At 37.0% G+C, this 21440-nt stretch overlaps 1 protein-coding gene across 1 annotated transcript in view; it reads left to right on the top strand.

The window, feature by feature from the left end:
* ADGRV1 (adhesion G protein-coupled receptor V1) overlaps positions 1–21440 on the top strand; it is a 577115-nt gene that overhangs the window by 103634 nt on the left and 452041 nt on the right. Inside the window, exons 23-28 of the mRNA XM_082836315.1 lie at positions 3327–3507; positions 4490–4692; positions 12330–12459; positions 15074–15154; positions 16564–16703; positions 20401–21010. Of these exons, the coding sequence (XP_082692441.1) occupies positions 3327–3507; positions 4490–4692; positions 12330–12459; positions 15074–15154; positions 16564–16703; positions 20401–21010 (1345 nt within the window). The remainder of the gene's footprint in view (positions 1–3326; positions 3508–4489; positions 4693–12329; positions 12460–15073; positions 15155–16563; positions 16704–20400; positions 21011–21440) is intronic.

Here is a 21440-nt window from a genome sequence, read left to right as displayed (position 1 = left end):
TGCAGAATTCTTAATGGTACTCTTCCGGTCAGCCAAGAGGAATTCCTAAAACTGTAATATTTTATTTTTAAATTTGGAAAAAATAGGTAATTTTTCTTTGTTTTGAAAGTACAAGCGATCACCAGTTTTATCAGAAGCTTTCTGTGAATCGTCTGATTTCTGAATAGATGCTCCAGAAATAGGTGACACTTATTGTAAGTGAAATTGAGATGAGACCTTCTCCTATAGAAATTTTTTTTACATTCTAATATAAAATGTCTGATATGTTGGAATATTCATATCAGTATAACTTTTCATTAGAAATGTAAATAGTTTATAGGTCATCAGGGATAAATAGTAAAATAACTTAAGACTTGCAAATATCTTTGAAGACATTTCTAAGGGACTTAGGAGTTGATTGGATGAAAAAGATAAAATTAGGAAAAATTTAAAATATTCTTAAGATTTAAAGAGTTCAAGCTAAAGAAAAGTGATCAAATCTCTATAATTTGGGGTAAGAAGGAAACAAATTAAATAACTTACAACAGAAGTTCCCAATAGCAATCTGTAAATAAGAGCCATGATAAATGTTTTACTGGTCTTTGGTAAAATGAGGAAAATTAGGACAATGAGTAAGTTTTCGTAACGCTGAAATTATTCCATTTAAAGGACTATAATTTATTCTGATCCTGTCTTTTTCACTTCTTTTTTGGATTTAAATTGCTATTTCTTTTATCAAGTAACAGTGATGATATGTGATAACTTTTTAATGTTCCCACTTGGAAAACAGAGTTGATCCTCAAAATATTCCCCTGGAAAATTTACCCTCTATGAAATAAAAATATAGCTGGGAACCACTGTTTTATAAAGAGTATTCGTATATATTTTGGAAGAGCTAAGAGTTAATAAAAGTTTGGTCAGGAAAATAGTCGTATACGCTCCTGTCAAGATTTATTTAAAATATTTTCTTCTGTCATTTAAAAATTTCTTTAAAAACTAATTGACCTTTAAAGCAACAATAACACTGAATACTGGGGTTGATTTGTAATGCTGTGCCTGCTGGATCTACACTAGCTTCTCAGTCTTACTAAGCCAGAGACTGGATACTGTGGTGTCTGCTGATGCTCCGTGACTATGCTTTCCAGCTCAGATAGCAGTCAGGTGACCTCCACTTTGCTATTGCCTTCCAGATGTCTGGGGAGTACATTTAAATCACATCTAGAAACCTAGCAGCAAGACAGTCTGGGAAGGGTGTGTGTGTGAGTGTGTGTGTGTGTGTGTGTGTGTGTGTGTGTGTGTGTGTGTGTGTGTGTGTGTTTTGCTGCAATACAGAAATGTATACTGGAAATGTGTTTTTCAAGTGTTTTTAAATGGCGCATTAGTTATGAAATCAATTTAGTGAGTTATGAGGAAGATTTTCAAAAGAGAATAGAAAACAGCAGAGTGTATAACATATAGTAAAGGTAAATACTGTTTTGTATACTGAGTCACCATGTGAGATACATTTATACCTTGATAGGATCTTCAGTTTCAAACTCTTCATTTCACTAATTGAATTGAGCGAGTACTTTGGTATGCTTCAATACTTTAAAAATATTAATTGCTTCATTTTTAATGTACATCTTGATGTTTTGGTATTGCTTTTCATAGCAACATTTGTCAGCTTACTTTCTAGGGGCAAGATATTGTAAATCTTCAGACCGCTATTGTTCCCTTTAGTTCAAAAATAATGACAAGATTTGGGTAGAAGTGTCATTTTTATACTTTGAGCACATTGGCCATGCCATGTATTACTTTATTAATTAAAATTTTGATTAAAATGAACATTGAAACCAAATTCAGATTCTGTCTTGGGCCTACATTAAAAAAAAGTTCTTCAAATGCTTTTAGGCCTAATGACTAGTGTTTTGGAGATTGCATTTGGAGTTACAGTTTGTTTTCAGACTGTTGTCACCTTCCTTTCTGGAAGAAACCAGGAAATCATACATCATTCCTTCTTGTCCCTCACTCCCTATGCTTCTTGTCCCTCACTCCCTATGCTCCCTATGAGTCTTTAAGGCCTCGGTCTTCTATTTCCAGAGCAAATTAAAATCCATCCATTTTTTCTCATCTCCATTGTCACTGAATTAGTTCAGTACCTCATTAATTCTGGTCAGTCACCTCCTGACTCAGCACCTTGCGTCCTTTCTTGCTCTGTCCACTCTGTTTACATTCTGCCATGGTATTGATTCTAAAATGGAATTCTCATTTTGTCAGTCCCCTGCTTATGATTCTTCCATTTTCCTTTACTGTCTATGGAATGAAGTTCATTTTTTTAATGATAGCATGAACGGTCCCTATGACCTTGACTCCTGTTTATCTGTCCAAACTTCTCTCCCACTCCAGCCTTAGTGGTCTAATTGTAATTACCCATATGTCTTATTCTTTCATGCTGTTGTTTCTTTTACTTGGAATGCCCTTCCTCATTATTACTCATAACTACAACTAATTCATTAAGACTTGCTTCAGACTTGTCTGTTGTAAAACCTTTACCAGATAGAGTTGATTTTTTGTTCTCAGTTTACTTTGTACATAACTCTATTATGACATTTTTGCATTGCATTTTAAATGTTTTTCCACAGATCTCTCTCCTACAGAAGACAGTGAGTCTCTTAGCGACTGGGGCCATTTCTAGCCCTGGCACATTGTAGATGTCAAAACATGCTTGTTCAGTTAATAAAAGAAGGAGGAATGGTTTTTTTCACTTCAAATTTTGACTTATATATTGTAGAGCATGGCTGAATTATTGCTACTTCCTTTCCTAATGTTTTTTGAGCAGTTTGTGTATGCCAGACTTATAGGGCTCATTGTGGATCTGTTTTCTAGCATTTATTGTGGATCTGTTTTCTAGCATGCAGCTGCTAGGTATGTCAGGCTTTCCTTAGGCCAGAACTAGACATGGCTACATTGTCCTTTCCTATTGCCTTACCACATTCTGTCAGATAACGTGCAGTTCCTTAACCAGGAACTCTATACATGAGGTTGGTAATACCACTGTCTTTGGTACAAAGAATATATGATACTATTATTGATATATCAATGTATAATATATGGTATGATATTAATACATGACTAGGATATTTTTTACAGAAAGTATTACTCTTCAGCACCCATTATTGATTAAAGAATTAATTTCTCAGATCTCTCTCTCTCTTACTTTCTCTCTCGCTCTCTATTTTTATGTCTAAGTTTGTGTAGAAATCTGTCATGTTAAAAAGTAACTTAGGCTGCTTTATTTTCTTCTGATAAGTGGCAAATAATTTCTACATGCCTCATTGCTTAATGCCTTTGGATTTTTATATTTATAGGTCCTGAATCTTTATGTCCTTGATGATGATATTCCAGAGCTTAATGAGTATTTCCGTGTGACATTGGTTTCTGCGGTTCCTGGAGACGGGAAACTAGGTTCAACTCCCACCAGTGGTGCAAGCATAGACCCTGAAAAGCAAACAACAGATATCACCATCAAAGCTAGTGATCATCCATATGGTAACCAAGCCCTTTTGCAAGAATAATCCTCTCTTCTCTGGGTGTACTTGATCTCGCTAAGGGTTTGAGGGACTTCTGCACATGATTGAAGTAGAACTCCTTCGGATGCTCTAACTTCCAAGCTCTTGGAACTTCTAAGCTGCCATTTTGAGGGACAGTGCTTGTGAAAAACATATAAGGATCGATTTCTAAAGTTTAGTAATATATTTTGAAAAGTATTTTTAAATACGGGATAATTTTAAATGAAAAAAGTATTTTTATTCATGGTAATCAAATTTTTTTTAATTTTGAAAATTGTCCTACTGTGATATGTTAACACCTGATTGGAATACTTTGTAATTTATATTTTATTTAACTTCAAGAAGTAGCGTTATCACTGTCTGTTTATATTAGTTTCTTTTGTCTTATGCTAAAAAGTGATAATTTTCTTAATTGGGAAACTATCATAGATGTCTGTCATAATAAGTTGAGACTATTTCTGCATTGAAAAGTAATAGTTCTTTTGTAGGAATAAAGCAAGACCATCCAATAAAGGATCTGTGAAGGAAACCTGGGAAGTTCTTCAACTCTGATTTTCATACTTAAATTTTCAAAAAAGCGTGTTGCACGTCCTTTAGGGTGCCATTAATTTTGTTCTATAAATTTAAGGATGACTTCTAGAGAGTCAAATATGAGTAAATATTTGATAATAATATTTTAAAACTCCATCACTATTCTTTTTATTGATGCTTCCATTAAAAATGCTTTCTTTGAGTAGAGACAAGGAAAATTAGCATTTTAATTTTTAACATCCTGAAAACTTACTAACATATTCTGTCAAAAGCATGTTAGTCAAATCTTCACTCAAGTCTTTTCTAAATGAGAGCCCTCTGAATTTTATCCTGGTGATCAAAATAATTGTGTAAGATTGTTTCAAGTGAGTAAGAGATTCTTCCACAGATAATTGGGGCAAGAATGCCCTGCTTCTCTTTGTATCTGCCAGGCTTGCTACAGTTCTCCACTGGGCTGCCTCCCCAGCCTGAGGACGCAATGACCCTGCCTGCAAGCAGTGTTCCACACATCACCGTGCAGGAGGAAGATGGAGAAGTTAGGTTGCTGGTCGTCCGTGCTCAAGGGCTCCTGGGGAGGGTTATGGCGGAATATAGAACAGTATCACTGACGGCATTCAGTCCTGAGGACTACCAGGTAAATCACTTAATCCTTTTGAAGCAGTATTTATGCTCATAAAACAGACACAGTCCTCTTGGGGGTTTTGAAGGGACTTGGCACTGTACCTGGAACTTACTAAACAAGGAAAAGAAGCATTGATGGCTTTTTAGCCTTTAAATTTCTGTGAATTAAAGTATTTCAGTCCACTAAAGCCTGACACTTAAATAGCTGTCATATTGATTTCTCTTGTACCTTATATTTGTCGTAGGCTTCATTTGTATTATTTGTTTTAAGTTATAGGTTTTAATCATATATATTTAAAATTATGTTTCTTACACATTTTAAATCCTTTTGTCTGTGTCCATTGAACAACATCAAAATTGTAAAAATATTATATGTCTATGTCATTTCAATTTAAATTTTTTTTTTCTCCAAATGAGAACCAGTGTGGTACTGGCAAAAAAACCAAAACAAAACAAAAAACCTGGAATTTGAAACTGGGCAGAACTGGGCTTAAATTGACCTTCTAAATATGTGGCCTTGGGAGACTCAGTCTTTCCTGACCTCAGTTTCCTTATTTGTAAGGGAGAGATAATATCTGCTGGGCCAGGCCACTCTGAGGGTTGATGGCAGCATTTTAAGTGTCACGTGTAGTACGTGGAACATATATAGTAACCCTCAATAACTGTTGCCTAGTCGTATTATCACCAATACTCATATTAAGTGAATGCTCATAATTTCTTCTCAGCTATACTTCTCAGGAAGTATTTTATATCCTTCAACATTTGTTTTCCCAAAGAATCTTTTTCTTTAAATTTAATATTAGTTTTCTTGATTTTCCTCTTATTCCTAATAAGACCTGTACAAAGGTGTAGTCTTCAGTAGTTTGTACATACTTTTTCTCCCAAATCCCAGAGAACTTGGCTAATTGAATTCAATTAATTTTGGCTGTATTGCAGTTAGCAGAGTTTTCTTTGCTAACTGCAGGAAGATGATTTTTTCTTTCTCAAACGCTTTTATTGGGCAAGTTATATTTCTCTTGCCCTGACATTTATTTCTTTAGTTTGGTATGTCGTATACTTCATAGGGCATCTCAGCTCGGCTTAGTATTGTCTTCTCTGTGTTCTGTTAAAGAAATACTTTAGTCCTTATATTGATGGTCTTTTAAAATTTTTTTTAGCTTTATTGAGGTATAATTGACAAATAAAAATTATATGTATTTAAGATTTACAACTTAATATTTTGATACACATATACATTGTGAAATGATTACCACAATAAGCTAATTAATATATCCATCACCTCACATAGATATAATTTTCTTTCCCTCCCTTCCTTCTTTCTTTCCTTCCTTCCTTTCTTCCTTTCTCTCTTTCCTTCAAGATGCTTAAAATCTACTCTCTTAGCATATTTCAAGTGTACAATATAGTATTGCTCCAGAACTTACCTTGCATAACTGAAACTTTGCATCCTTTGATAACTTCTTATTTTCCCCTTCTTCCAGTTCCTGTCAAGCACCCTTCTAGTCTAGTTTCTGCTTCTATGAGTTTGACTGTTTTAGGTTCCACGTATTAGTGAGATCATGAAGTATTTGTCCTTCTGTGTCTGGCTTATTTTACTTAGCATGGTATTTTTCAGGTTCATCCCTGTTGTTGCATATGACAGGATTTCCTTTTTTTTTTTTTTAAGGCTGAATAATATTCTGTTCTATCTACTATCTAATTTTCTTCATTCATCTGCTGAAAGACATTTAGGTTGTTTTCATATCTTGGCTACTGTGGATAATGCTGTAATGAACGTGGGAATGCAGATATCTCTTCAACATAGTGAATTCATTTCCTTTGGATATATATCCAGGAGTGGAATTACTAGATCATATGACGGTTCTATTTTTAAGTTTTTGTGGACCCTCTATGCCGTTTTCTATAATTGCTATATGAATTTGCATTCCTACCAACAGTGTACAAGCATTTCCTTTTCTCCACATCATTTCCAATACTTGTTATCTCTTGTCTTTTTAACAGTATCCATTCTAACAGGTGTGAGGTGATATCTCATTGTGCTTTAGATTTGCATTTCCATGATTAGTGATGATCTGCACCTTTTCATATAGCTGTAGCCCATTTTTACGTCTTCTTTTGAGAAATGTTTATTCAGGTCCTTTATTCATTAAAAAAATTAGGGCTTCCCTGGTGGCGCAGTGGTTGAGAACATGCCTGCCGATGCAGGGGACACGGGTTCGTGCCCCGGTCTGGGAAGATCCCACATGTCGCGGAGTGGCTAGGCCCGTGAGCCATGGCCGCTGAGCCTGCGCGTCTGGAGCCTGTGCTCCACAATGGGAGAGGCCACAACAGTGAGAGGCCCGCGTACCGCAAAAAAAAAAAAATTAAAAAATATTTTATACGATTTTTAAGGGTTATATTCCATTTACAGTTATTATAAAATATTGGCTATATTCTACATGTTGCACAGTACATCCATGAGCCTATCTTACACCCCATAGTACCTCCCACTCCCTCAATCTTATTTATTTATTTATTTATTTATTTATTTGCGGTACGCAGGCCTTTCACTGCTGTGGCCTCTCCCATTGCGGAGCACAGGCTCTGGACGTGCAGGCTCAGCAGCCATGGTTAACGGGCCCAGCCACTCCACGGCATGTGGGATCTTCCTGGACCGGGGCACGAACCAGTGTCCCCTGCATTGGCAGGCAGACTCTCAACCACTGCACCACCAGGGAAGCCCCCTTTTTCTTATATTCACTAGTTTGTTGTATTGTTTAGATTCCACACATAGGTAATATCATACAGTGTTTGTCCTTCTCTGTCTGACTTATTTCACTTAGCATAATGCCCTCTAAGTCCATCCGTGTTGCTACAGATGGCAAAATTTCATCCTTTTAATGGCTGAGTGATATTCTATTGTGTGTGTGTGTGTGTGTGTGTGTGTGTGTGTGTGTGTGTGTGTATATATATATATATATATATATATGCCATATCTTCTTTATCCATTCATCTGTTGATGGACACTTAGGTTGCTTTCATATCTTGGCAATTATAAATAATGCTGCTATGAACGTTGGGGTGCATGTATCTTTTCAAATTAGTGTTTTGGGTTTATTTTGGATATATATACTCAAGAATGGAATTGCTGGGTCATATGGTAGTTATATTTTTAGTTTTCAGAGAAACCTCCATACTGTTTTCCACTGTGGCTGCACCTATTTACATTCCCACCAACAGTGTATGAGGATTCCCTTTTCTCCACATCCTTGCCAGCATTTGTTATTTGTCCTCTTTTTGATGATAGCCATTCTGCCAGGTGTGAGATGATATCTCATTGTGGTTTTGATTTGCATTTCCCTGATGATTAGCTGTGTTGAGCATCTTTTCATGTGTCTGTTGTCCATCTACATTTCCTCTTTCGAGAAATGTCTATTCAGTTCTTCTGCCCATTTTTTATTTGTTTTTTTTTTCATGTTGAATTGTATGAACTGTTTACATATGTTGGATATTAATCCCTTGTTGGTCATATCATTTGCCAATATTTTCTCCCATTCAGTAGATTGTCTTTACATTCGGTCGATGGTTTCCTTTGCTGTGCAAAAGCTTTGAAGTTTAATTAGGTCTCATTTGTTTACTTTTTTTTTTTTTTTGCGGTACACAGACCTCTCACTGCTGTGGCCTCTCCCGTTGTGGAGCACAGGCTCTGGACGCGCAGGCTCAGCGGCCATGGCTCACAGGCCCAGCCGCTCCGCGGCATGTGGGATCTTCCTGGACCAGGGCACGTACCTGTGTACCCTGCATCGGCAGGTGGACTCTCAACCACTGCGCCACCAGGGAAGCCCCCATTTGTTTGCTTTTGCTTTGTTTGCTTTTGCTTTTGTCTGTTTTTGTGCCAGTACCATACTGTTTTGATTACTGTAGCTTTGTAGTGTACTATGAAGTCAGGGAGTTTGATTCCTCCAGCTCTGTCCTCAAGATTGTTTTGGCTATTCAGTCTTTTGTGTTTCATACAAATTTTAAAATTATTTGTTCTAGTTCTGTGAAAAATGACATTAAGGGACTTCCCTGGCAGCCCAGTGGTTAAAACTTCACCTTCCAATGCAGGGGGTGCAGGTTGGTCCCTGGTTGGGGAGCTAAGATCCCACATGCCTCGTGGCCAAAAAACCAAAACATAAAACAGAAGCAATATTGTAACAAATTCAATAAAGACTCTAAAAAAATGGTCCACATCAAAAAAATCTTTAAAAACATGACATTAATATTTTGATAGGGATTGCATTGAATCTGTAGATTGCCTTGGATAGTATGGTCATTTCAGCAATACTGATTCTTCCAATTTAAGAACACAGTATATCTTTCCATCTGTTTGTGTCATCTTAAGTTTCTTTCATCATCATCGTATATTTTCGAAGTACAAGTCTTTTACTTCCTTAGGTGGGTTTAGTCCTAGGCATTTTATTCTTTTTGACACGATTGTAAATGTGACTGTTTCCTTAATTTCTCTGATACTTCATTGTTAGTGTATAGAAATGCAACAGATTTCTGTATATTAATTTTGTATCCTGCAACTTTACCAGATTCATTGATGAGCTCTAGTGGTTTTCTGGTGGTCTTTTTAGGATTTTCTATGTATAGTATCATGTTGTCTGCAAACAGTGACAGTTTTACTTCTTCCTTTCCAATTTGGATTCCTTTTATTTTTTTCTTGTCTGACTGCTGTGTCTAGGACTTCCAATACTATGTTGAATTAAAGTGGTGAGAGTGGGTATCCTTGTCTTGTTCCTGATCTTAGAAGAAATGCTTTCAGCTTTTCACCATTAAGTATGTTGTTAACTGTGGGTTTGTCATATATGGCCATCCCCAATCTCCAGTTGGATTATCAGTTTCTTTAATAACTAAAACAAAATGAAACAAACAAACAAAAATCTATGTATGTATCCTTCACGACTTTCAGAAAGCTAATACCCTTGGAGATGTTTCTGAGAATTTTCAGGCCATGGGTTGCAGAATGGATGTTGTGTTAGCAGGTATGAAAGCAACATGAATCTCATTGTACATCTCCATTAGAGCTCTTGTGACCAGGTGCATTGTCAATGAGCAGTAATATTTTGAAAGGAATATTTTTTTTCTGAGAAGTAGGTTTCCACAGGAGGCTTAAGTAATTAGTAAACCATGTTGTCAACAGATGTGCTGTCATCTAGGCTTTGTTGTTCCACTTACAGAGCACAGGTATAGTAGATTTAGCATAATTCTTAAGGGCCCTAGGATTTTTGGAATGGTAAATGAGCATTGGCTTCAACTTACAGTCACCAGCTGCATTATTAGCCCCTGATAAGAAAGTTAGCTTGTCTTTTGAGGCTTTGAATCCTGCCATTGAATTCTCCTGTCTAGTTACGAAAGTCCTAGATGGCGTTTTCTTCCAATATAACACTGTTTTAACTACATTGAAAATCTCTTGTTTAGTGTAGCCGCCTTCATTCATTATCTTAGCTAGATCTCCTGGATAACTTGCTGAAGCTTCTACATCAGCACTTGCTGTTTCATCTTGTACTTATGTGTTATAGAGATGGCATCTTCCCATCAACCTTATGAACTAACCTCTGCTAGCTTCAAACTTTTCTTCTGCAGCTTCCTTACCTCTCTCAGCCTTTATGGAACTGAAGAGAGTTAGGGCCTTGCTGTGGATTAGGCTTTGGCTTAAGGGAATGTTGTGGCTGGTTTGATTTTCTATATAACAACTAAAACTTTCTCCATATCATCAGTAGGCTGTTTTGTTTTCTTATCATTCATGAGTTCACTGGAGTAGACTTTTAATTTCCTTCAAGAACTTTTCCATTGCATTTAAAACTTAGCTAACTGTTTGGCTCAAGAGGTGTAGGTTTTGGCCTGTCTTCGCTTTTGGACATGCCTTTCTCACGAAGCTTAATAATTATTTCTAGCTTTTGATTTAAAGTGAGAGACATGTGACTCTTCCTTTCACTTGAACACTTAGAGGTCATTGTAGGGTTACTGATCAGCCTAATTTCAATATTGTTGTATCTAAGGGAATAGGAGGCCCCAGAAGAGGGAGAGAGATGGGGGAATGGCTAGTCAGTGGAGCAGTCAGAGAGCACACACAATTATTAAATTAGCTGTCTTATATGGGTGTAGTTCCCTGTGCCCCAAAACAATTACGATAGTAACATCAAAGATCACTGATCACAGATCACCGTTAACAAATATAACAATTAGGAAAAAGTTTGAAATATTGTGAGAATTACCAAAATGTGACACAGAGATAAGAAGTGAGGGAATGCTATTGGAAAACATGGAACCAATAAACTTGCTCTACGCAGGGTCGCTAAAACCTTTAATTTGTAAAAAATACAACATCTGCAAGGTGAAATAAGGCGAAGTGCAATGAAATAAGTTTTGCCTGTTGAAATTTGGAAGTCGGGAACATATACATGACATTAAAAGCCTAGAATATGGTAGCCTTGTCTAGAGATAGGGTCTAGAGGGAATCTGATGAAAAATAGTTTTTCCAGGTCCTAGGAGAATGTTAAAATTCAAAGAACACAAAGATGAGCTAAAGAGGTAGGAAAAATAAGAAATGTGGTATCATGGAATACCAGAGAGAGAGGGAGTGGCCAATTGTGTAAGATATTGCTAAGGTCAAATAATATGGTTTCCTAAGACAGTCAAATGTTGTTTCTGCTGTTAAGATTTGTAGAATTACTCCTTTGATGACTGCACTGTAGGCAAGGTTAATTACTTTTTTTTCTTGAGCTGCTGTATGTCTTTTATAGCAGTTGTTTTCTATCCCATGCTTAATACTCCTTAGGGAATGTTTTTGTGGAGATACAGATATGATTTGGCTGTTTTTGAATCCCAAGCATCTAAAAGGGTGCAACGCACATGCTATGTGTTTGAAAATATTGAAAAAAATTAGTAAGTGAGTGATTAAGTGCATTGGTACTTGGGTTCCTCAGTTTAACTTTAGGATCATTAATTGCTCCGCAGGATGAAATATACTTGTCCACAAAAGCTAACCCTAGAAAAAATTTAAACATCTTTATTTATTCTCATGACTTGAGGGGAAAATGCTTATATTAGATAGTGGGAGAAAAAGGGCCTTAAGGCTTTAAAAAACTACTTTTCTAGTAGCTATGAACTTTTCTGATGGGAGATTTGTATCGCGAATTGCAGTTGTGATATAATCAAGGAAAGATTAATGCCCAGTGGATTGATATTTATTATTGCTAGGGGACATTTTTGGAATGAAAATACCATTATTATTATGCAGTGAGTATTTAAATTACTCAATGGCATAAACCAGATAGTTCTCAATATACTTAATCAAAAGAATTCCATGCATCTCGTTGACTTAATTCTTTAGGAATTTGTGGATGTCACCTATTCAGATTTCTCATTTGCCTTAACAGGTTTTTTTTGATGAATAGGAAAATAAGAGAGATAAAAATCCATCTGCTTTATTTAGTTTGAGGATATTTGTTTAGAATTCATATTGAACACTATTCATATCCACTTCAGTGTTTTCAATTTTATATTTTACTTCATCTGTTTCAGTATTTATAACAATTTGGGATATAGTAAACATTCTCATTTTACACATTCACATACAGAATAATTATAATCTAATGGATAAATCTTTTATTTATATTTCAGAGTGTTGCTGGTACCTTAGAATTTCAACCAGGAGAAAGATTTAAGTACATTTCTGTTAACATCACTGATAATTCTATTCCTGAATTGGAAAAATCCTTTAAAGTTGAGTTGTTAAACTTGGAGGGAGGAGGTAAGACTCAAAAATGTCAAATATTTACTTGTGCACTCACCATGGTGGTAGTAGATTCTATTAAGGAAATAGGTTCTTTTGAATTAACCTATTGTGCTGGTTTTCCCCCTTTCATTACCCATTGGTCTCTTCCTAAAGTAGGTGTGCTTTTACAATGAAATAATTTAATTATACTGAATCACCAAATTATAGCTATCATTCAGAGCAGGTGCCCCTAAAATCACCTCTCTACCTTCTTCCTTATTTCAGTTTTCACAGTGGCTCCCTTAGAGCTACCTGCAGCTGTAGAACAGGTCAAAGTTAATCTCTTTAGATAATCCATTATGAGGTGATTATCAATAAAACAGGTTAATAATACCTTACTCTCAATTCTGTAATGCCCAAAACTCTGATTATCACAGATTTTTGGAGTCAGAAATCCATTTTGTGGCAAAACTCATCTGTATTGAAGAGAGGCTACTTATAATCTTTATTTATCCCACTTAGATTAACTATATACGTTTCTTTGCAGAAGTATCACTGTGTTTCATTATCAGGTACTACTGGGGGTGTTACAGTATACATGAGATGTGTACCATATTACCTTTATAAATGTAAGAATTTGGGAGTTGGTATGGTATTCATCAGGTCAGTCTCTTCCATTACAAAAGCTGGTATTATTAGCTTATTATTATTTTTACGTTTTGATGAAGAAAGTCATAGTACTGAATAAGCCATCCAAAGGGAGAAATTGGGTAAGACAGAAATACTAAGATTGTCTTTTAGTATGCAGTGAGACTTTGGGGTGAGTATGACAAAATTTTCCCATGTTTCCCTTGTTTTCCCAAAGCCCAGGTGGTAGCAAAAGAGGACAAGCCAGGGAAATGATTAAACAGCGCCACAGCTTGGTTGACTACATAAAACAGTGAAAGTATGCTGGACAACCTGCTGGGCTGGTGTCATGTAACAATACCAGCGTTGCTTGTCTTCTAGAGACAAGTCCTTTCATTTCCAAATCATTATTTTCGTGAAACGACTTCATTAATCAGAGGTCACTATAAAGTATTTGAAGAGTTGTTCTTTGTATTACTTATAGCTAAAAATACTTGTGTAATAAACTGTTAGTGAGCATTACCTAATATTGACTAATAAGGAGCATCAAATATTCTTCAGAAATGATGTTTGTGATCATAGTGATACTTCTGATTTTATATAGAAACTTCCTCCTATATCTCTAGAATATGCATCGTTATGTATTAATTGGGCATGAGTACTCATTTGAAAACCAATCTTGCACCGTAAGTGGGCAATACTGGCAGAGAAGCTGATCCTCTCCTCCCCCTTTGAGTGCAGATTGGAGGTAGAGGAATCTAGACGCTGGCCTCCATTCCTCGAGTCGTAGCTGGGACTGCCTAAGAGGTGAAATAGCCTGTAGAGCTAAATTCTTTTGAGGATCAAAGGAGAAACCCTTATTCCATACTGTTTTGCCTATAAGACTAATTCTACATATGATAGCCACCTGAGTAGATGTTTTATGCTAGCCAGGGTACATTGCTGTTAAATTTCACCCCTCTTCCTCACAACTTGTGGTTAATATGGAAGCCAAGCCATGCACTGGATAGTCCCTGAAATCCATTTTGCCTCCTATGTCTCTAAGATCATTTCAGGTTTTGGGCGCCATAAATTCTCATATATATCCCAGTCCTTTGGAGGGGAAGCACAGAAGAGCAGGGCAGATCTTAGACTGGCATGTCAATCAAGGGTACTGGTAGAAGCACATAGGTGTGGATGTGGTCTTGCTACTCTTACTCCTTTTCCACTGCTGCCATCGCTGCCCTTCCTGTCTTCTATGTTTGCAAATATTTGGCAAAATAATGGTTGGCTTGTGAGATGTAGTGGAAGTAAAGTTAGAATCATTTTCTCTTTATTATAATCTTTATATATTGCCAAGGTACTTCATTTTCTACAATATTATTTATTTGATCTTTACAGTAGTTCTGTAAAAGGCAGCAGGCACCTTTCATAGGTGAGAAAAGTGAGGTACCAAGAGGTTTAGTGACTTGCTGAAGGTTTTACAACTGCTGTCTCTCACAGCCAGGGCTGAAGCCGAGGTTTTTAGGCTGCTTGTCCAGGGTTCTTTGAGAAATGTCAGTGGCAAAAGGGTGATCAAGCCTGAGAATGGTACATATGGTGGGAATTTAAGCATGTGGTTGAAGGGAAATGTTAGATGCCTCTCCCTTATTTTGAATTGGTTGTAAGTGGTAAGGTGACTGTCAAAGGTATATAGGACTATGTGTAAGCTGATACGTGCACGCAGATGTTTAAAACATATTTAAAATGTTAAAAACAATTTACACTGTTGTAAAGTGAAAATTTAAAAATAAAACTAGTTAAACTGGCAGAAATGGGACATGCCATTCCTGAAGCTATGAATGAAAGTTTTATATATTGGTAGCTTGACTAATATTATACTATTACCACCTAATATGTTGTTGTTGTTTTTTTTTTTTTGAAGAATGCATGTCTAATATTACTGTATTTTCCTCTTTGCTGGATATATTTTAAGAGCTCTCAATTTTCTCATTGTGTCAACGTGTGTTGCGTGGGTTGTGTCTCTGTGTTTCTCCTTGTGAAGTGACTGAACTCTTTAGGGTTGATGGCAGTGGTAGTGGTGATGGGAACATGGAATTCTTCCTTCCAGCTATTCACAGACGTGGTAAGCAGCTGTTCCAAGGCCCCTTTACTATTCTACATTTTAACTTTTCTTTTTAGAGACAAGAAAATTAACCATTTATTGATACCTACTACATGCAGGTCCTTTATGTATTTCATCTCATTAACCAGCACAACTTTAAGAAGTATTCTTTGTTCCATGTTATTGTCAGCCAGCTAGAAAGTGATCAAGTCACAATCAGGTCCTGTCTGCCTCCAAAGCCCAGACTCTCCTCCTCCCTGTGTGAACCTAATGCAGTTTCCTGATTCTAATTATAACAGAAATTTTGCTTGGTATCATTTACAAAAGTGATTATTGAAAAAGATTTTACATCGCTTTGAGTACCTGAAAGAGATAAATAGAACATTTATAGTTTCATGTAAAATGTATCACACTGATTTTCTTTACGAAAACAAACGGGTCTTTATATGTAACTTTTAATCAGAACAAATGGGGAAGAGAAATTAAGAAGAAGACAAATGGGGAGAATAAGTTGCCAGTTAATGGGCGGGAATATTGAAAAGAGGATGCCTTTTGAATCATATTCATATACAAACATGATCCAGCTTTTTACCTCAAATATTTTTCATATTAAGGGAGAATACATAGAATACTTGTTTTCTTTAGGGAGCACTCTTACTAACCCTCAAAAGGATTCCTGTTGAGGAATCCTCAAAACATTCCTTTTTCACCATGTCAGGTTTTATATTTTAGTTTCAGAACTCATGTTCCCCCCCCTCTCATTCCTGACTTCCATCAACGCCTCATGTAACTTCTGTATTTAATTACTCTCCTAATTTTGGGATTGTTTATTTTCTCGTTCGAATCCATTAATGGAACATAAAAGTTGAACATACTTCTTAGGAAAAAATTAAATACTTCTTTAGATCTTGGCATCTTTTTAGTTACAGGACTGGATGAGACCAGGAGAGGTAGATCTATAATATCATAATATGATGAAAATAGGCCTAGAATTAATGCACATTTGGAAACCAAGAATCTGTGCAGTCAGATTGATGAAAATCGTAGGGAAACTACTGTTTCCTAAGGGTAAGAATCATTTTGGCTCACGTTCTTCTGAGGTTAGCAAAGGTCATGGGAGAATTTCCTCATATGCTCCATGTGGAAGAATGTTCTCTTTCATAGAGAAGAAAAAGAAAAACAAGTTTTCCTTATTCATCTTCAAGTGCTCATGCAGCACTTGTATATCACGTTAGTGCCCAGACAGAGGAAGGTCATAAAAGCATGAATATGTGTGGCAGCCATTTGTATGTGCCTTTCTTTCTAAAGCAAATTAGAACATGCTCAGTGAATGGTACATCTCTTTTCAAAAAGTTGTTCCTTGCTTTTCCCTTTGGTTTGTAAATTACTGATTGACATTTTCTTCTGTTTGTTGGAACTTATCCATGCAGCCAGTCTAGGAGTGGCTTCCCAAATTCTAGTGACAATTGCAGCCTCTGACCATGCTCACGGTGTATTTGAATTTAGCCCTGAGTCACTCTTTGTCAGTGGAACTGAACCAGAAGATGGGTACAGCACTGTTATATTAACGGTGAGTATGTTTTCCTCCAGTCCTAGACATTGCTTTTAACACTGTTTTATTGTATTATTAAGGTGTACTTTTTGTTAATTTTTTTTCTATTTAAGTGGAGGGGAATGAGCCTAGAGGCACAGACAATTCAAACTGATACTTAAACAGCGATTTGGCACTTGTCTTTGTCTTTCACTTTGCATACAAATTCATCTTATGACTCTGAGGATTCCTGACTCTTTAAGGAATACAGTGGATCTGTCCTACATAGATTTTTATATTGATTCACATAGGCTGTGGAAACAAACATCTCCAAATCTCATTGGCCTACTACAACAAAGATTTATTTTTCACTCATGGTTTATGTCCATCTGAAGTGGGCTGTCATCAGTGACTTAGGACTGAGGATTGTAGAGGCTACATCTCAACAGGTGCTTCTCTCTCCACGGAGTGGGGAAATGTGAATGTGAGGAACTGCACACTGGCTCTTCAGCTTCTTTCTGGAAGTGATTCACAGCATTTCCACTTAACTTCTTTGGTCAAAGCAAGTGCAAGTCACATGACAACGCTAATGTAACCAGGCAGAGAAGTGCATTCCTGGCTTGTATCTCTCCCAGAAGGAATGAAAATCCAAAACATTTGTGAACAGCAATAGTAACAACTCTACATGTGTGTGTGTGTGTGTGTTTGTGTGTGTGCGCGCGCACACACGTGTGTATGTCTGCATTCATCCAGTAGGAATTAAGTAGGATTCTATGGTTAAAGAATTTAGAGGAGCTAGAAACTTGCTCAGCTTTCTCAGATTTTATACAAGTGATATGAAGGATCACTCAAAATATATCCTTTCTGTATTCTCATGGCAGATCTTCAGTAAACTGTTGTGGAGTAAATTAAACAACTTCAGAAGGGATAACTAATTTATTTTATTATTATTTTTTTGGCTGCTTTGGGTCTTCGTTGCTGTGCACAGGCTTCTCATTGCGGTGGCTTCTTTTGTTGCGGAGCGCAAGCTCTAGGCGTGCAGGCTCAGTAGTTGCAGCATGTGGGCCCTAGAGCGCGTGGGCTTCAGTAGTTGTGGCGCATGGGCTCAGTAGTTGCGGTGCGCAGGCTCTAGGGTGCGTGGGCTTAAGTAGTTGTGGCGCTCAGGCTCAGTAGTTGTGGCTCATGAGCTTAGTTGCTCCGCAGCATGTGGGGTTGAGTGGGGGTTACTTTTTGTTGTGGTGCGCGGGCTTCTCATTGCAGTGGCTTCTCTTGTTGCAGAGCATGGGCTCTAGGCAAGCGGGCTCAGTAGCTGCAGCATGCAGGCCCTAGAGCACATGGGCTTCAGTAGTTGTGGCATGCAGGCACAGTAGTTGTGGCTCATGGGCTTAGTTGCTCCATGGCACATGGGATCTTCCTGGACCAGGGATTGAACCCGTGTCCCCTGCATTGGCAGGCAGATTCGTAACCACTGTGCCACCAGGGAAATCCCAGTAACTAATTATTGGATTGGCCAAAAAGTTCCTTCGGTTTTAAAGTAAAAATAAAAGACATACTTTTCATTTTCACCAAGAACTTTATTGAACAACATATTCACCCTTCTGTTCCACTACCTTCCGCCATTTTTCAGGCAACGTCATAATTCCATCTTCCCAAAACTTTATCTTTTTGAGCAAAGAACTATTCCAGGTGTCTTTTACAGTCTTCCAGGGAATTGAAATTTTTCCATTAAGAGAATTTTGTAAAGACTGAAATAAATGGAAATCCGAAGGTGCAGTGTTTGGTGAATATGGCGGATGAATCAGAACTTCCCAGCCAATCTGTAACAGTTTTTGCCTGGTCATCAAAGAAACATGCGGTCTTGCGTTATCCTAATGGAAGATTTTGTGTTCTCTGTTGACTAATTCTGGACGCTTTTCGTCGAATTCTGCTTTCAGTTGGTCTAGTTGGAAGCAGCACTTGTTGGAATTAATCGTCTGGTTTTCCGGAAGGAGCTCATAATAGAGGACTCCCTTCCAATCCCACCATCATATACACATCACCTTCTTTGGATGAATACCGGCCTTTGGTGTGGTTGGTGATGGTTCATTTCACTTGCCCCACGATCTCTTCTGTTCCACATTATTGTACAGTATCCACTTTTCATCGTCCATCACGATTTGTTTTAAAAGCGGAACATTTTCATTACGTTTCAGTAGAGAATCGCATGCGAAAATGCAGAAGGTTTTTTTTCCCCTTGACTTATGCGGAACCCAAACATCAAAGCGATTAACATAACCAAGCTGCTGCAGATGATTTTCAGTGCTTGATTTGGACATTTTGAGTATGTCGGCTATCTCCCGCATGGTATAACGCTGATTGTTCTCAAGTAATGTCTTTATTTGATCGCTGTCAATTTTAACTGGTCTACCCAACCGTGGAGCATCGTCCAGTGAGAAATCTCCAACATGAAACTTCACAAACCACTTTTGACATGTTCAATCAGTCACAGCACCTTCTCCATACACTGCACAAATCTTTTTTTGCATTTCAGTTGCGTTTTTACCTATCTTGAGATAATACAGCTATATGCCAAAAATGTTGCTTTTTTCTTCCATCTTCAATATTAAAATGGTTACACAAAAATTCACCAATTTTGTTAAGTTTTTGTGTTTTTTTTTTAATGCATGCTGATATGATAGCCATTACAATACAATCTAACAAAATTGTTTCTAATGAAGTTAAAGACAACTAAGCACTACTAGAGCCATCTTACGGAAAAAAAACAAATGAACTCTTTGGCCAACCCAATACTAAAGAAAGAAAAAAAAAAAGGATTAAGGGAAAGCATCAACTTCTATAAATTCCTGTCTCTAACTTTATTTTGAGCCAGCATTCATATTTTAAGTATAAATAAAAATTACTTTTAGTTGGGACTTAACTTGAAGTGATTTTTTTAGTGTTTTCATTCTTTTTAATATACTGTTGACAAAATATTTCTTGCTTCTTAAATGTGTTTTATATAACCTTGGGTTATGTACTTTTTTGGTGAATTTTTTGTTTTGTTTTGTTTTGTTTTGTTTGCGGTATGCGGGCTTCTCACTGTTGTGGCCTCTCCCGTTGCGGAGCACAGGCTCCGGACGTGCCGGCTCAGCGGCCATGGCTCACGGGCCTAGCCGCTCCATGGCATGTGGGAATCTTCCCGGACCGGGGCACGAACCCGTATCCCCTGCATCGGCAGGCGGACTCTCAACCACTGCACCACCAGGGAAGCCCGAATTTTTGTTTTTTATATTATATTGAACATACAATTAAATATAATTTGCTTTTAAAAATGAGTTTTATGGCTAACTTTTCAGAAAAATTATCAGTCATCTATTCCTTACAGTAAAGTATATACCTTCTTTGAAGGAAATGTAAACATCTTCATGAATATACGTAAATATAATACACTGTTAATTACATTTGCTTTATTACTAATGTATGTTATAGTTGCAGAAGTGATACAGCTATAGTTTAGTTAGAAGCTAAAAATGTTCAGTCTGTCATTTCATGCCACAATCACATTTTAAGTGGAACTCCCTGAGGGTCTTCAAATATGGGTAGTACATTGCTTTCAAGAATTTTATATTCTTGAGAACAGCTTATATATAAAATAAAATAAAAAATTAATATCCCGTTATCATTCTGTATTTACAGACCTCTAAGTCAATGGTTTTAATTCCTCTTTTAATACATTTTAATATTAAATATTTTAAAGATTATGAGACATCATGGGACTCTGTCTCGAGTGACTTTGCTTTGGAGCATAGACTCTGATCCTGATGGCGATCTGGCCTTCACCTCTGGCAACGTCACATTTGAGATTGGACAGAAGAGCGCCAACATCACAGTGGAAATATTGCCTGATGAAGATCCAGAATTGGATAAGTCATTCTCTGTGTGTATCCTCAGTGTCTCCAGTGGCTCTTTGGGAGTTCATACTAATGCCACATTAATAGTTTTGGCTAGTGATGATCCTTATGGGGTCTTCATCTTTTCTGAGAAAAATAGACCTATTGAAGTGGAGGAAGCTACCCAGAACATCACTTTGTCAATAATAAGGTTAAAAGGCCTCCTGGGAAGAGTCAAAGTCACATACGCAACACTGGATGATATGGAAAAACTGCCTTATTTTCCACCTAATTTAGCCAGAGCAACTCAAGGAAAAGACTATATTCCAGCTTCTGGATTCGCTCTTTTCAGAGCCAATCAGAGCGAGGCAACAATAACTATTTCAATTTTGGATGATGATGAACCAGAAAGGTCGGAGTCTTTGTTTATTGAACTGCTCAACTCTACTTTAATAGAGAAAGTACAGAATCGCCCAAGTAAGTAACCATTAGTGTGTTGTTATTATTATTAGAGGTAAGAATCCTGAAACAAATTAAGAATTTGGTATAGTAGAAAATTCTATAAAAATAATAAGTTCTAACTTTGAAAGCATCGTCTTACAAAAGTTTATCGATAAGGCAAATGGAAGTGGGACACTTGAAAACATGAAATCATGTTTTAAAAGCCTGTTATATTCCCAGACTAAATTTTTAGAAGTGTCTGTGTAATCCAGTGTAACTGATCTCTAGTACTATTGTACTTGATATTGTAGCTTCCAAAACATTCTGGAATCAATCTGGGGATTCCAAGGACAGTCCTGGTAGCAAGATCCTGAGTCTCTTTTGCCTTGATCCACTCTGGAAGATTCCTTAACCAACAGAGTCTCTTTGTATTAGTGAGGAGCATGAGTGAGGATTTGGAAACTGC

The sequence above is a fragment of the Leucopleurus acutus genome, assembly GCF_964270905.1.
Source record: "Leucopleurus acutus genome assembly, chromosome: 3".
Taxonomy (NCBI): Eukaryota; Metazoa; Chordata; class Mammalia; order Artiodactyla; family Delphinidae; genus Leucopleurus; species Leucopleurus acutus.
This window is presented reverse-complemented; position numbering and strand designations above follow the sequence as displayed.